Source organism: Abramis brama, assembly GCF_963993115.1.
Source record: "Abramis brama genome assembly, chromosome: 19".
Taxonomy (NCBI): Eukaryota; Metazoa; Chordata; class Actinopteri; order Cypriniformes; family Leuciscidae; genus Abramis; species Abramis brama.
The window spans coordinates 27158951-27176854 of NC_139981.1; the positions used below are offsets into that span (position 1 = coordinate 27158951).

The 17904-nt window shown below is 38.0% G+C and overlaps 1 protein-coding gene across 1 annotated transcript in view; it reads left to right on the forward strand.

The window, feature by feature from the left end:
* Positions 1-17904, forward strand: part of LOC311069532 (CUB and sushi domain-containing protein 1) — a 684283-nt gene that overhangs the window by 437667 nt on the left and 228712 nt on the right. The window contains exon 6 of the mRNA XM_084092746.1: positions 16298-16410. Within this exon, the coding sequence (XP_083948872.1) occupies positions 16298-16410 (113 nt within the window). The remainder of the gene's footprint in view (positions 1-16297; positions 16411-17904) is intronic.

Here is a 17904-nt window from a genome sequence, read left to right on the forward strand (position 1 = left end):
TTCTTCGACCCTCTCTGTCTCTGGTCCTGGGCTGTGCTCACTCAGTGTGCAGTGTGAGAGGGGGAGTGGCCAGCTGTGCTCACTCAGTGAACTCGACGATTCAGGGAGCAGGTTACACAGTGAACTCCGAAAAAATGCTACGCTTGAGCAAACAGTTTGTGAATAAAATGATGGCTGTGAATAAAATATAATATTCAGAAGTAAACAGTGTAGCTGACAGAGTGTTTATGTCAGAATGTTTATTTTTAAACCACAACCTTCTTGGGGCTTCTTTGACTGATACAACCCTCTAATGTCAGAATGTTTATTTTTAAACCACAACCTTCTAAGTGCTTCTTTTACCGATATATATAATGATATCTTTAGCATTTCTAATCCAAACAACGCCAAACTGCACTTCACTTACTCGTGCCCGTAGCGAGACACCTGTCAAGTTTGAAATCCATCGGACTAACGGTTCGAGAGATATGCGAATAACAGACACACAGACATACTGACAGACAGACAGACATTTCTGTAATTTATAGATAGATTATTATAAATATTATTATTATTATTAAAGTCAAGTCACCTTCATTTATATAGCACTTTTAACAATATAGATAGTTTCAAAGCAGCTTCACAGTGAAAATAGGAAATTACAGTAACAGAGATTGTTTTGGCTTTACAGCCGCTCTAGAATAAAGTTATTGTCCAGCTAAAATATATTACTTGTCTGGCCTTAAAAATGTATAATAAAGAATTGTTTATCGCTTCCGCGCAGCCACGCGAACTGGAATTATCCCGACAACGTTTTATCTGTACAGAGGTAAAGAGAAGGAGAAGGGGGCCTTCACAGACGAGAGACTAGTTGACACTTCAGGACTGCATGGTTGTCGTGTCCAGGTGCAGGTCCTTCATCAGATCTGGATACAGCCTGGATCCGGCAGACTGCGGTAAACTTCTGGATAAACAGAGAGACTAATATTAGCGCAGACGCCATTCTTCTTATGATGTAAAGAGTACATCAGGATTTATGGGAAGTGTTCCCAGTTCCGACTGACCTAATCTATGCAGCCTAACATTAAATTATAGAAGTCTATAATGTGTTATGTGTATGCTAGGTCAAAGAGATGTGTTTTTAGTCTAGATTGGAACTGACAGAGTGTGTCTGCTTCCTGGACAATGTTAGGCAGATTGTTCCAAAGTTTTGGTGCTAAATAGGAAAAGGATCTACCGCCAGCAGTCGATTTTGATATTATCAATTGGCCGGAATTTTTAGATCGCAATAGACGTGAAGGACTATAATGCGTTAAGAGCTCGCTCAAGTACTGGGGAGATAAACCATTTAGTATAAATGTATATGATGTTTAATAGAGAGCCAATGCAGTGTTGACAGAACCGGCTGATATGGTCATACTTCCTGGTTCTGGTAAGAAATCTAGATGCTGCGTTTTGGACCAGCTGTAGTTTGTTTATTAAGTGTGCAATATTATTATTTAGAGCAAAGCACCGTAGGTGCGAAGGCACCTATTGTATCCGCTCTTGAAGTCTATGGCAGGTTTCTAACTTTAGGCAGGTGCACGATCAGATAAAGCACTTCACTAAAGAATAAACAAAAATCGGCACACTGCCACTGCTGCTCCCAAGAATTAATTTATTTAATAGTCAGGCCTGTTTGTTTTCCCTCTGATTCCTTGTTGAAAAATGACTCGATTCCATCATAAAGCATTTTCTGCCATTTATATTTTTTTTTCGAAAAGCCTACTTTTTCAAACTCGTCCTAGACGGTTTGTCTGATTTTCACCAAAATTGGCTCACATCTTCCGACCGTGCTGGCAAAACTTTATTAAAAGTTTGTCAAAACACCAAACCATTCTTGAATAATCTGCTAGCTAATTCAATGAAAAGCATGTCAAAATGGACACGAGGCTATATCTCTGCAACACTTTAGCGTATTGAGACACATGTTGGTACATGTCATCACAGGCATGAACTGAGGCTACTTGCAGTTGGGCACAGCACCACCTACTGGTCTGGAAATATGAAAAAAAGTGTTCTGTATAAATTTTGAAAGGCTTGCTTTTGTTTCAGTTCAGCATATTAAGTTGATTGATACCCAATTGTCCCATATCAGGCCTAATCGTTCTCGAATAGCACACAAACAAAATTGTTGGCATGATGCAAAACTGATTCTGAGGCTGCCCAAAACTTTGTTTGTGTCATTGTCACCTTACACTGACAACACAAGATCAATTTGGTAACAGCGCCACCTATTGGTAAAAAGTGATTTGATTTAAATCTTTTGTTTGTTTTTTTGTTTTGTTTGTTTTTTCAGCCATTTTGCCTAAAATAATCTAAAAATGTCTTAAATTACTCATTGTTGCAGTTGGTCTCATGCTTGCATGACTCATTGTGCTTTTTTGTGCCCTTTTATGCTCTTTTATATGGGAATCTCCCAAGAATCCCATATAAAGGATTATAAAGTACTTTTCTGCTTTGGGCTGCCAAATACATTTCAGCTACGACACAACCACTGTATGTAAGAATAAATATCATGCATGTTTGACCATTTCATGTAAGGTACACACACAAACGCATGCTCTTAGTTGTTCCTTGCATGTAAATACAGTAATGTAAAGACATCAGAGACTGGAAAAGTATAGGTGCTGTGCTATCGAAGTTGTATTGATTTCCCTGTATTTATTTCTCCAACACTTCTGGGAGTTTAAGTAACATTTCCTGTCCAAGAGGATGTCTGAGAGCTTTATGGTCATGTGACACAGGTGTGGGGACAGTGCAGCAAGTTATTCTAGCCTCACAGGCACAGCTATGGCATTTAACAAACAGGTCTGCTATGATTTCATATGGATTACTGAAACACTGGCTCAGTGAGCAGCCTCTAGGCCGAGTCTCTTCCATGACATTCAGAAGCATTTTCAGTATTGATCCCATTTCAGTGGCATTAAAAAGAAACCCTGGCCAGTTTTTTTAAATGGGATGAGCAGTATATTTTGACCGCAGAAATCTCGCTGCATATATTTTGAGATGCCAAATCAATCAAAACAACTCCAAAAGGGCAGTGAGTACTTATTCCCTGATCGATGTTCAGTCTGATGCTGCTGAATGTGATGGGCAGCACTATATGTTTTTATGTCTTTAGAGTCATTACAATGTTCCGATTATTTGATTTGTTGCTCCATAGCCTGCATTTGATGCTTTATTGTAGAACTGTTTTGAACTATAGCAACAATCGCTTGGGCTGCTCTCCAGATAGCCTGTGCTGTACACTCTGACTCTACACTAGTGTTGGGTATCATTTTTTTGTATTCATAATTTTATCGATTCTGAATCTGTTGATTGATTCCAATTCTTATCGATTCCCAGTTTCGATTACAATAAGGTAAAAAAAATAAAATAAAATAACATGAGCAAAAATCAGCAGCCGACAGAACAAAAATCAACAAATATACCACAGCAAAAACAACTTAAACTACTATACACTTCAAACATTATCAAAGACAAGTAAACTGTCAGTAATAAAATAAGAACAAGTAATCAAATTGGCAATAGCACAAGAAATACAACTGAAGAAAGTTCAGGTACAAATTATACATAAATATATAAACATATAAATAAAATAATGTTACAAAGGTTATTCAGTCAAGATCAGTGAGTGATTTTCTCTTTTTCTTTTGTTGTTTGATTAACATTAATGATAGAGATGGCAGCAGGTATATTAGGCTGCTGTCACTTTTAAGATCGTAGGCATGGATCAAATATACTGATAGACATACATTTTCTTTCTCAACTGTTTACATGCACTTAAGACAAAACCGACTGTATATGAGGATATTTTGACATAAATGTGTCTTTCAAGTGTAAGATGATGCAAAAGAGAACGTAATTGTCTATTCACGCACTATAAGGTGGCTTTCTGTGTGCACGCTTTGGATGTGTGCCAAAGTTGGGAGATGCTGAGAAGAAGCCTTTCCTCAACATCCCAATGTCTCCCACAGGACTCTTTGGTGATGCTATCGAAGGCTTCACAGAGTGATGTATCATGGCACAGAAGCAGCCACAAGCCATGCAACACTTTCACTTTTTTTTCCTAATAAGAAGCAGCGCTGCTACCCAGCCAACATGATCTTGCTTATCCTCGAGTCAGAATGCAAAGTCCCCTCCAACACTGTTTTGGCTGCATTAAAGACACCTAAGCTGGCTTTGAAGCAGTGTTGTCCATGGCCTAAGCATAAGCCTCTGCCGAACCCACAGGAACCACGTCCTAGTAGAAAGACACTACCAGGACAGCAGCAACTCTAGCAGAACTGGGACTGGCCCCCAAAAGTCTAGAGTTGTTCAGTGTAACACCCTCCATCTCTGCCCTTACCATTGCCGGAGCAGGGATGATAAGTTCAATGCTTTGTGTTTGCTGTCCAATCATCCCAGCGCACGGGAAGCCCTCATAGGTATATCAGATTGGTGTTAAAGGTGATAAAATTCAGCTATACAATCCAATTTGTAAGGCAACTGCCTCGCTTCAGCTGTGGTCTGTCCTTTGGGTTCACCAGTGGGATGTGTCTATATCACATACAAAAATCCATACAAAAATTATCATTCAAAAGCAAATTCTCTCTCACATCCATCCATGGGACTGGTATGGGTTGGCTCACAGTGCATTTTTTTCTGAAAGGTTTTCTCAAAGATGAACAACTGCAATGTTGTTATTGAAACAGATAACATGGCAGTAATTGGATCAGATTACGTCCGTCTCTTCCTTTGTAGAGACGGACGTACAACACCTTGTACCGTTGCATGTGTGCACTTGTCTGGCCATTTGAATTACAGCACAGACCTTCTATCAGGTCAAGGCATATTGCCAGTGGAACAGAGTGAGACAGTGTTGAGGATATAGGAGGTTTTTGATAAATGTGGACGTGGACCAGTTGTTCCCCGTAGAGACTGCTAACTGTCCAATATATTTCTCTGTGGGTGGAAGTGCTTGCTCACGAATGGCCAGCAGTGTTTCCATTGGAACAGCTTCTCCACCTGGTCATTTGCGCCAAAATGGCCCAAACATTGATGGTTTCTGGAGATGGTGGAGTAGCTATATGCTGCGCCTAAGGATGTGCTAAAATGGAAAGTTTATGTTGAAGCTATCTTGGAGAATCATGTGCCTATAGATGGCCATTCGCTCGGCAAACATGATTTGGTGATCAAGTTTACCTGCCAGAGGTGAGTGTACCCCCCTCACCGGTCTACTGTTCCAACCTGGGACTAGGTCTTAGTGCTGAAGACTCTTATGGGACCTCTATTTGAGTCTCTAGAAACAATGGATGTACATACAGTAGATCCTCTCTTAAAACTGTGCTTTTACTAGCTTTGGCACAAGTGAGTGGTTGACTTACAGGCTCTATTGGTTATTGTCTAATGTTTTGTTTGTAGTTTAGGCCAGACAATTGTAGAGCTGTACTGAAGCCTATGACGAGTTATGTACTGAAAGTGTTTTTCACCCCCTTTAGGGCTCAGGTGGTTACATTACAGGCTTCCTCTGCATTTCAGCTGAGAGGAAGAGCAGTCTCTTCACATGCAGTGCCCGATGCAGGCAGAGAATTAAATCAGTGCTGGCAACATTGTGAAGTGCTTGTGATATTATCTTCCCAATCAGTGCCAGACTGAGACAAAATATAAAGGGTTAGTTCGCACAAAAATGAAATTTGTCATAATTTACTCACCCTCATGTTGTTCCAAACCCATAAGACTTTTGTTTATCTTTAAAACACAAATTAAATTAATCTGAGATATTTCTGTCCCTCCATTGACAGTCCACACAACTGCCACTTTGTCACTTCCAAAAGTTCATAAAAATATCATAAAACTAATACATATGATTTGAGCGGTTTAGTCCACATTTTCTGAAGATACTTGGTCACTTTGTATGATGATTTTAACAGATTAAATTTAGGCCTTTAATAATTGATGACATTTGTTTTAAATTTTTGGGTAAACCAAACCTTTAAATTCAAAGAATTACATTAGGAATGTTGCTGTTTAATCTTCAACAAAACTATATTTCTTACCAATATATTAAAACTAATTTTCTAAATTGCCTAAATATCAAAATTTGTACTATAACTACATCATAACAATATCCTCATAGAAAAATCCTAATACTGAACATGACTCATTATTATGACTCATATTTTTGTGTTGTCTGCCCTAGTCCCTCCCTATACTATAAAACGATGTGAATATCTGTCTGCTAATTTCTAATGTAACTTTACAATAATGATGTCTTTTAGCAAAAGACGATAGTAATGGGGTGCTACTGCTAACATTTTCTAGCAGTTTAATACTTAGCTAAGTTAATGAAGACAAAACTGTAGCTTGTTTACAGATAAAACTCACCTGTAATTGAAGCCCTGACCAGGACAGTCATTTTGCTGCATTTCGCTGCCTCTTTTTGGAGACCTTTCACTCTCTGCTCCTCCTAACCACATCCTCTCCATCATCGAGCATTGATTACTCTGTTCAAAACCACTAAACCGGGTCTAATCGTCCCGTTGCTAGACAAGACAAACCGATTCATGATTTATTATTGATTTATTACCAAATGCTGAATTCGGAAATTATCATTTTAGTACACTGGGCAGGTAATAATACTAATATCAATAAACAAACAAACAAACAAACCTGGGCAGCAGGCCAAATCATTCAAATTCTCCCAGTGCTTCCAATGGCCTGTTTGGGCCTGTTCCCAATCCCAGTTATGAAGAACTTGTGCAACCTCCCAAGTTCAAACCAAGTTATATGTGTCTGTTTTGTTATACACTGGTGATGCCATGGTGAACATTACTCACACTGCTTGGTGTTATTTTCTATACTCTGCCCACAGGGGCTGGTTCAGGTTATCTGCCAGTAATGCGCCGTGGACATGTTTCCCTTAGCATCAGCTACTGATGCAATGTCGAGTTAACCTCAATCGAAAGGAAATGTCTCTGTTTACTCATGATTGATGGCATCAGGATTGATCAGGATTGTTTTTTTTGTTTTTTTTTTGTTTGTTTTTTACTTGAATGCCTTGTTGAGGAGAGTTGTGGTGTTACTTTTATTAATGACTTAATTTGTGGATCGTATCCTGTACATTTGGGCGGCTTTCTGTGCATTTGTAGATCACTGCACACATTTGTAGATTTTGAAACATCAAGATGTGCACCCAAATCCACAATGAACTGGACTACTGGACACCCACCATCTACTCAAGCCACATTGACCGATCGGTTCTTGCTGCAAACAATCATGTTTTGCTTTAAAATCAGGGCTGTCTCACCCTTAAAGCGCCGCTATGCAGTTTTGGCAATTTCTTCGCTGTTTTCTCGCTTTTTGCTCGCGGGTTTCTCTATAGAGCTCCCCCTACAGCTTCGGAATAGATATTTGACAACACTGTTGTCAAAACTCGTTGGCGACTCTTCCCCCTCCCATCTTCTCCCTCTGGTCATGTGCATTTGTTTTCAAAGAAGCCGGCGAACGCACGGAGCAATGTCCACTAAGGTATGTATGATACACAGAAGGCTAGCATATAAATGTTTAGATAGTGTATGTGTGCAGTGCCGTAAAGCAATTCGTTACATCGAGAGACCTGATATCACGCGATACTTCCTGACGCTGAGGCCAGCGGCCCAAAGTTGCAAGGGTGGTTTTTCCGCTCACAGGCCCTGGGGGTGTGCGAGAAGATCACCATTCAACCCGAAAAAAGTCATATAACCATTCCAATAACTCCGAAGCTGTTCAGTTAAGGTAAATTAAGCTAAAAAAAAACTGCATAGTTCCCCTTTAAAATAAATGAGCTCATTCATCTGCATTGACTCGAATAGGAAGTATAATGTCCATGAAATAATGAATGCCAGGGTTTGGTTGAGAGATGGACAGCTGACAGGCGGATTTGAAAGCTAGAGTACATCATCTTATCTTCCGAACAAACCTATTGATTACTTTGACTTCTGCAAAGCACTTTCCAGAACAAAGGCCTTACAGACAGACACTGGCTGACCTGCCATGTCAAGTTTGATCGATTAGGAGGAAAAAACTCAGTTGTCTCTTCTGTCAATGTCAAATTGTTTATAAAAGTACATTTAAGTGAGACTGTGTATTACAGTGATTTTACCATTTTTACTCCGTATACATGCAAACGGATTTGAACACTGCTCGTCCAGTCAGATTTAATGTGTTGGCAGATCCACGCCCTCTATCCTGCTGTGTATCTGTTCACATTTATTTATTTACCAGACAGACTTTCAGTCAATACAGACTATAGAGCCATATTGCATGACTGAGAGTGTGATGTTTTTATTTATTTATATACAACAGTACAGCAAAGCAAGTGTTTAAATAATTAAGGAACAACCATGGAGTGTCTTAAAAGAAAGCCTCTTGTGTACAGAACTTTCTTCCGCCACAGATTTAAAGGTCCCATATTGTCAAAAATAACATTTCCTGGGTTTTTTTTCATGATAACAGAGGTCTAGGGGCTATGCAACTACCATATAAGTTTCAAAACAGTCAATCCACAGACAAATGCACACAGCCTGCATAAAGTAGCTGTGGCTTTTCACAAGCCACTCACTGATTTTTTGAAGCAATCATAAGAGTTTTAAAATAACATGTACACTGAATCTGCAATTCATGTAATTCTTTTTTTAATTCCCCCCCTCTGCCAGTGCTGCTCATGGTGTTGTCTGTGGACTTGATTTTCAGCAGTTATTGCCAGCAGTCATCAAAGTGGGCCTGCTCTCTTGACCTCTCTGACTCTGTTGCCAGAGCTTGAATAAATTTGGCTACAACTTGTGAATAAAATAAAGGCCATTCTCTTTGAAGACCTTAGATCTTTTCAGCTGCTCAACGTAATCTTTATTTATGACTTCCATAAACCCAGCATAATAATTTATCAGGTGGTGATCTAGTCTATATAATAATAATAATAATAATAACAATGATAACAACAGCAGAAGCAACAGCAACAACAACAACAACAGCAGCTGCTGCTTTAAACTTAACCCTGTACGCAGGGTAACCCTCTTCAATGCGAGTAAATCACTCGCATATGAGACTAAATTTTCATGCTAAGCGACTAAATAATGTCTATCATCAGCCATTGGCTAATAAATTGTTAGTATTCACTGGCCAGTGTTTAAGTTAGACGCTAAGTACGGTATCAGTTTAGCAAAGATATATTTTCACTCTCCTTGTCTTGAACCTGAGTGAGAGTTTCACTCTCCGTCATGTACACTATAGCCCCGCTCACATTGCGAGCGATTTTGTCGCTGTGTGTCGCTAGTCTCTGTAACTGTGAAGACACCTGTGGGTGTTACCAATGCTGTCGCTCTATAATATAATTTGTAGACTGCATGTCTGGCCATATCTTGCATCATATATGCAATCACAAATTATATATTATATAAAACTAAGGTATAAATTCTATTTTGACTTGGAATTAGACTTAAAAGGATTAAAAGTAGCATTCTGCTGTTGGAGAGTGTTGTGATATAAACTACAGTACATGTTCAGTGCATTAAATCATTAACCAGATTAACGATCAATCAATCAACAAATTGACACCTACATTCAGTCACCAACGGTCACTGTTGCTCGTGTCGCTGCAAGTCTCCAGCCCTTCATTGAAAATGAATGGGATCATATCGCTTTGACGCTAGTGTGAATGGGGCTTATTTAAATTTATCTCAATGGATGTGCAGAACAAAAGTTAGTTTGCACTGTGTACATCAATGGACACTCAGGTGATCTTAAAGTAGACACATATGAGCCGAATGTAATGTCATTTCTGAAGCTTTGGTCACGGAAATAAAACATGGGGAGGAATTAAGCAATGGAAGTGAGGAGATATCCACAGCAGGCTTTGCAACTTTCACCTGCCACTCATCAGAAAGGGCATACAACCTCTTGTTCTACGTGGTAAAGGGAAATGTGCAACAATTGATAGGTTTACCAGATTGTTTACAAATGAAACTTGTGCCGTTCATCAAAGAAATTCATCATGTGACAGCAGATGACGTTTCAAGCTTTGCAAGCCAAATTCATTCTGAATATCCAGACCTTTTCAAGGACTAGATTGGTAAGCTTCCAGTAACATATTCAATGAAACTGGACCCAGCCATGCAGGGCAGGGTCAAATCAGAATTACAAAGAATGGTCAAAATGGGTGTTCTTACCCCAGTCTCAGAGCCCACTGAATGGGTATGATGAGCAATGGATTGGACGAAGCAATGAATGGGTAATTAGCAGTCTATGGGGGAATCAGTTGTGGTCTTTCTGGAGGCTGGTATGAAATAGTAAATAAACATTTCTATCTGTATCTATCTGTATATGCTGGCCCTAGATAAACAATCTCTCCACAAATAGCAATCATATATAGCAACAACCTAATGCCAATGACTTTGGGAAGAGGTTTGGTTAGCTTATATTTATGTTCCACGTGGTCGGGTGATCAGTCCGGCGATGGGGTCTTCCACTAGTTGTTTTTGCCATTTAGGCATAAGTTCCTTGTGTAAGTGTTCTTTAGGATGCAGATTTTTTTGTTATGCTATTCAGCTGCTACAAAATGTTTTGCAAAAAGAGACAGAACAATATGTTTGATATCTAAATGTTTGACTTATTTTTTTTTTGGAATCGAAACTGGGAATCAATAAGAATCTGATTCGATAAGCAGTATCGGTATCACTAAAATTTAAATGATTCCCAACCCTAATGAACACTCCCATTAATGTTGAGCAGAAACTGTGTTAAGGGTATAATAGTGTTCATAAATGTTCAAAATCCATCTCTTATTGCTTCTTAATATTTTTGGGGATTAAACTTGTACAATCAGAAGCGGTTTCTTTTTCTCGATTAACATAATATTTTGACGCTTTTAATCTGTCAAATTTAACTGAAGTCACTAACTGTTTATAATGTCAGATTTTGATATAAAACAGTTCCACCCTTTTTTTATATTTTATATTCCACATTTAGCTGTTGTCCTCCCAGTGATTCAGCTCTTGTGTTATCTGAACAGATCTCTTCAAACAGACTTTGCTTATTTTGTCAGGTTTATTCTCCCTGTTGCCTGCCTCTTGTAAAGCACGCTCATTTTGCTTTCTTACTCCTTTGCCTCCTCAGCTCAACCTGGTTTTCATGCACTGTTGAACTCCACTTTCTTGAAAAGAAATGAGGGCTTCACACAGCAGCCTGCATCAATTGCAAGTCACTGTTATTTTGTGCCAGACAGGCTTTACCTCACTTGCGGCATTCAGCTCCACCAAACACACTGTCAGCTCAATGTTTGGAACATAGGCCTGCCTCTTGTTTGGAATCAGCTTATTTTGTTGACTTTATTTCCCCCCACAAAATTTAATTTATCTTTGGTAAACAAACAAATAAATAAATACACACATTTATTGCATCTTGCAAAAGCACCCCTAAATCAAAAGAAAGAAATACAAAATTGTATTTAGTTATTTGTTTGTTTGTTTGTTTGTTTGTTTGTTTGTTTGTTTGTTTGTTTGTTTGTGTGTGTTTGTTTATTTATTCATTTTGCACTACCTTTATGCCTTCATGAATTTTAATTTTATCATTTTAATTTGATTCTTAGTACTGTAGTGCAGTTTTTATTTTATTAGTTTTTGCTTAATTATTGTTAAATGAACAATAAACAAACAAACAACAACAACACATTGCTAATAATCCTGAAAACAGGATTCATTTTCTTTAAGAAATGTGACCTGGACATGTTCTCGACAGGTTTCATGAGATTCACTCACGTACATTCTACACAGAGAATATCTCAGACTCCTCTCAGATCTCAGTGCCAAAAACAAAATAGTCTCATCATCAAGGAGATGAAGCTCTGATTTGGGATGGAATATTAAATTATACGCTAATGACTGTGCTGTAGCTGCCATCATTAATGCTTGTTAAGGATATGAATGATTATTGTCAAGACTGTGTAGCTTTTGATTGGATTTAGTTTCATCTTTGATTTGTGACCATTTCTCCTTGCTTTCGAATGTCGGATTTAATATTTCAGATAAATATCCTCTGCAGTCATTCAGTTTGAATGTTTGGCAAGCACCATGACTAAATAACCTGAAAAACAAATATAAAAGATAAAAAATAAAAAATATTGCTCCAGGACTGTAGCTGTGCAAACCATTACTGTCACGGCTTCAAACTAAGGGCACTTGCAGGAGAATTCCTTAAGCTGAGCACACACACAACAGGGAACATGAAGTTTACACACCTTGAGTTTCACAAAGAGAAGGTGAAGTGAAGATGTAATAGGCACCTTGGAATATGTAAAAAAAAAAAAAACTAAAGACAATAATAGCAGCAGGTAAAAAACAGAAGAAATTACACCAAAGCATGTACTGAGGAAAACATGGAAAGATTGTTCACTCTCAGAATAAAGTTGGTATGAAGAGATAGATTTTGTTTTACCAATAGCTTCTCCAGGGGCCTCATTTATCAACAGTGTGTAGAAAAGGTTTTATATTTAGTCCTACGAATGAAATTTAGACAAGTACAAAAATATCTGTATTTATCAAACGTGAGCACACGGTTCTTACGCACACCAGTAAGTAATTGTTGATAAATCCCAAATGCTCGTTCACGTTCATTGTCATTTGCATTCAGAAAAGCCTCCAATGAACCATATATGGTCACAACACCTCCCTTTATAAATCGCGTGAATGTACAGTATATGTCCTCACTGAAATCATGGCAAAGAGGGAAAAAAAGAGCAGAGGTGGACAGTAACAAAGTACATTTACTTGAGTACTGTACTTAAGTACACTTTCTGAGTATCTGTACTTTACTTGAGTATTATTTTTTCTGGAAACTTTTTACTTTAACTTCATTACATTTGAAAGACAAATATTGTACTTTTTACTCCACTACAATTCTGTCAAGGTCCTTGAGTAGAAAGTAACATCAGTCAGTGGATGATTTTGGTTGCAGGGGTTGCATTTTGGTTGGAAATGAAAGTCGGGTTGACGTCAGAACCCTGCATCTGATTGACATCAGAACCCAACGTCAGATTGACGTTGGATATTGATTGAAAATAAAATTCGGTTTGACGTCAGAACCCGACTGATGTTGGTTTCTGACGTCAACCCGATTTTCATTTTCAACCACAATACAACGTCTGTCCAACGTTGGAGATCAATGTCAATCTGACATTGGATTCTGACATAAACCTGATTTTCATTTTCAACGTTGGGTTTGGTCTTCTAAATGCGACTTTTGTCACTTTTTTGGAGCACACTAGCTTATAGATAACAGTAAGGCTAACATATTCATACTAAAAGCCAAAAAACTTTAAATAGGGCAATATTTGAGGGAACAGCCATTTGGGTGTCCGAAACCATTGTGGACGTTATTGAGTGCACTTATTCGATCTCACATTCAATCTCACATTCAATTCCACTACTGGAACTGTGTTCTAGAAATAAATTTGATATTGATATGAGGGTAGGAAGGCAGGCGTAGATTCAGAGGCATACGGTACTATAAGTATTACATACAACATTGCAACAATAATAAAGCAATGCATTGACATTTACTTTTTACTTTTGATACTTAAGTATTTTTAAAAACTAGTACTTATGTACTTTTACTTAAGTAAAAATAGGTCTTTACAACTTTTACTTGTAACGGAGTAATATATTGACCAGTAGTATCTGTACTTTCACTCAAGTAAGGAAGTTGTGTACTTCGTCCGCCTCTGAAAAAGAGAAACTTCTCAGAAACACAAATTGAAGTACTGGTGAGCCAAGTGGAAGAAAACCAAAAAGTGTTATTTGGGTCACTCACTTTAGGCAACTAACAAAAGAAAAAAAATTGTACATGGGAGAAAATAATGGCTGCTGTTAATTCTGTTGGGTCAGAGGACAGAACACTGCCAGAAATAAAAAAGAAATGGGTTGACATTAAAATCACTGCCAAAAAAGGGTCACAACATACAAATGGGAAATATCTGCTACTGGAGGAGGACAAAAAAAACACGCTCTCTGCGTAGCGCATGGTTTGCCAAATCTTCCAGCAAAGCGAGATCAGCCATGACTATAGATACATTTCAAATGAATTCCCAGCTGTCTTTTATAGCTTTTCACATCAATTATGCAAATGTGTAGCTTGAATTATGAAATTACTAACTGAGTATTTGCAATTAAAGGACACAGGAAACACATGGTGGCACTTTCTTTTTGTAGTATCGCCATTCTACCACTAGATTCTCCATGAAAGCACGCTCAGAGTTGTGCTTATATTTACACACATTCCTACATAAGTACAAGTTGGTAGATCCCACACTTTGCGTGAAACTGTTCTTACGCACTCATTACGCAACACATCTGTGCGTACGCACTGTTGACAAATGATGCCCCAGGTGAAAAGAAGTAGAGAAGCCCGTGTGTGTCCACGTCTCACAAAGGAAATTGACTGCTTGCTGCAATAATTTTCTTCACAATCTTGGTTATTTTTTGTAAGACCTATGGATTGATGCATAGAAAATAGACACAATCTTATTGCATTAATATATGAGAACGGGGATGGTTCTAACACTGTCAAATTAACCGCTTAGAAATTAGCTACAGAGGTGAAATCAATATCGTACATGAGCACCATCTTCCTGAGGTCATGGTAAACGATGTTTAAAAAAGAAATAAATCTGGGTTGTAATTTACTTTTTTTTTTTTTTTTTCAGATCAATGCATGTTAAATGGAAAAAAAAGAGACTTTTATATATACCAGTGGGGATTTCTTTAAGACTGCAAGGGAAGCTCGGCTTCCCCTATAATGTCAAAAAATGTATGGTCAAACATGTACTATTGTGTTAACATTTTATTGACTAAAAATGCATTAGAACACGTTCATCTCAAAGACGAGTTCGTTCAGAATCAGTTACATATAGCAGGTCGGCTGACTCGATTTCCTTCTCATACATTCACGTAGCGTCACAGTGCATTTCCCTGTTGAAGCCCAGCATCCATTGACTTCAATGGGGCTGCTTTGAACAGTTTTTTTCAGTGCTTCGAAGCTAGACGGTCATTGGATAAATGCTGTGATTATGTCCCGCCCACGGACGCTCAGTGTCTCTGGGGGTGAATGGAGGAGTGGGCTGGCCTGGACTCCGGGCTTCTGTGTGATGATTGGAGGGTCTGTCGAAAGGCTGCATCTCCTTTTGATTGACAGCGATTTCATAGTAAAAAGTCGCTGCCGCTGAAGCTATTCGAGCTCAGTCCCATCGCGGATTTTGCAAGTTTAGTCAAAATACAAACTGCTGCAACCTATTTCTTGGTATTTGCTTGTCGAAATTGCAAGCCAATTTTCATAATACATTTCACACAATTATACATTTATATCTTTATTATATTATTACTTATCATATTTTTTATATTATTATTAGTAATAATTATTAAAATAATTAAAAAAAATATTAGTAGTAGTAGTATTATTATCCTTTATTATATTATTACATTTATACAATTATACCTAACTCTGCTGGCCATTGAGAGAACACTGGTCACTGGAAGTCACTGGAAAAGATGCCTAGTTGGTACGACAGGGTCACAGAGCATTTTCTTGAAAAAATTAATTTACTTTGAGTTGTAGTCTAAATTATTTTTTAATTGGGCAGTATTGGGATTCCCCAAAATTCTTCTGCTTAGTAATTTTCGCAGATCCGTGTGAACAGGGATTGTTTTTTTACAATGTTGTTGTCTGCGCGAAACTGAAAATTTTCAAAGACGCAATGGAAAAACTTTGTTTTTAGTACACCATTGTCGTGTAATGTACATGTAATCTAACATACCTTGTTGTTAGTTTCCTTGGTTTCTCATTAGTTACACCTTTGTCTCATTTAGTTTCCTTGTTTGCTGCTGTGTATATATAATTCCTTTCTTGTTCAGTTCAGTGTCACTCATCATCTTGTATGTGTAAAGTATATGTCATTACTCTCCTGGGGTTCTCCTGCATGCTCTGTTAGTTTAATAAAGACTGTTTATGTTTATATATCTGCGTCAAGCGTATTTGGATGACTACTACATGTGACAAATATAGGGAGTGTTTAAATAATTACATTAGAAATGTTTATGTGAAACTACTTGCATGTTTATTTATTCAAATGGTTTTTTTGCAACACGTAAGTGTCTAAAACTGTACTTATTTAGTTCATGTAATTTTGTAATGAGACATTTTTCAGCAGATTGTACATTTCATTTTTAATCATCTTTTTGTTTTATGAATTGAGAGTCTTGTTTCTTTTCAGGCTGACTGGAATGAATTTGCCATCCCCTGTCATCAGTAGCAAGAATTGGCTGCGGCTTCACTTCACGTCTGACAGCAACCATCGGAGGAAAGGATTTAGTGCCCAATATCAAGGTAAGGGGTCACCGTGTGTAGGACACTGGAGGAGAAGATGGTTCATTATTGGCAGATGTGGGACAGTTGGCAGTGAAAGAAAGCATATCCCTTGGTGTGTTCTGCTGTAGCTAAAAATTACATCTTGGCTTGTCTGTGACTCAATAAGCAGACACATTGCCTGAATGATGATTACAGCGTCCCACCATACCCCCCTTTAAATTGGGAAATCAGTCACGACAGTAGTGAGGAAATTCATGTTCCTAACATGAATAACACAAGATGAGGCCCTTTAAATCATTTTCTTTATATGCATTTATGATCGTGTTTTCTATTTGCATAATAAGCGAGGGATGCTGTGAATCTCAGGGGAAGCTCAGGGGATTTGTTGAATTTGTTACATTTTAGAGCGTTGTTCATAAATTCACTTTCTATCAAACTATATGCACTGTTGAAATAATGCAATTGGTATAGGCTACAAATTATGTGCATGCTTACAATGGATTGATGCATAAGAAAATGGTCACAATCGTATTGCATGAATAGGTGAGCATGGAGATGGTTGTAATGCTGTCAGTTTAACCGCTTAGAAAGTCGCTGCAGAGATGAAATCACTATCATACTGACTGATGGGGGGTATATGGGGGGCTATCATACAGAGATAAAATTATGCAAATTCAATTTATTTCATGATTCCCAGGTCATAATTGGCATCCTTCATGACATAATTACAGAACTGCATTCAGAATTACTTTGAAATCTAAATTGGCTCCACATGATGAAAATATTGGTAGCACATTGGATGCCAGAATGGTAGTTGTGTCTCAGATAACAAAGTGGACGTCATTCACTAACCTCCCCCTCATTATTATATTTTTAGACATCAACCTTTTTAGTATTCCTCAATCTTTTCATTATAAACAATAAAACAGGAAATCCAAAATTATAAAAGAATGTCAGTTTTCTAATAATTATTTTGTAAAAAGCATATAGTCAATTCAAGTCACCTTGATTTATATAGCGCTTTTAACAATTTGAATTGTTTCAAAGCAGCTTTACAGGGATAATATGAAATTATAGTAACAGAGATTGTTTTGGCTTTACAGCAGCTCTATTATAAAGTTATTGTCCAGCTAAAGTTAGTTTTGATTGATTGATTCACTTCCGTTGCAAAGATCATTAGTTATTAACTTAGGGGCCGCTAACACAACACCGCTCTAACAGGAAAATCCTTAACGTGCTTCGGCCGCCCATCCAACAAAACAGTGCCTGGTGGCTCGAGAACGCACTCCCTGAAATAGGTTCCAAGGTGCAAACGATTGTCAGTTATCTCTACGCAAACCTACGCAACCTCTGCGCAAACACCGACGTCACGCACATGCGCATCATCACGTGTTCAGTCCAAAGGTATGCGCGATTTAATATATATGTGCGCAGGCGTGAAGTCCTTTTTTACAAATCTGGTCTTAAAAATGTATAATACAGAATTATTTATCACGTCCGCATAGCCACGTG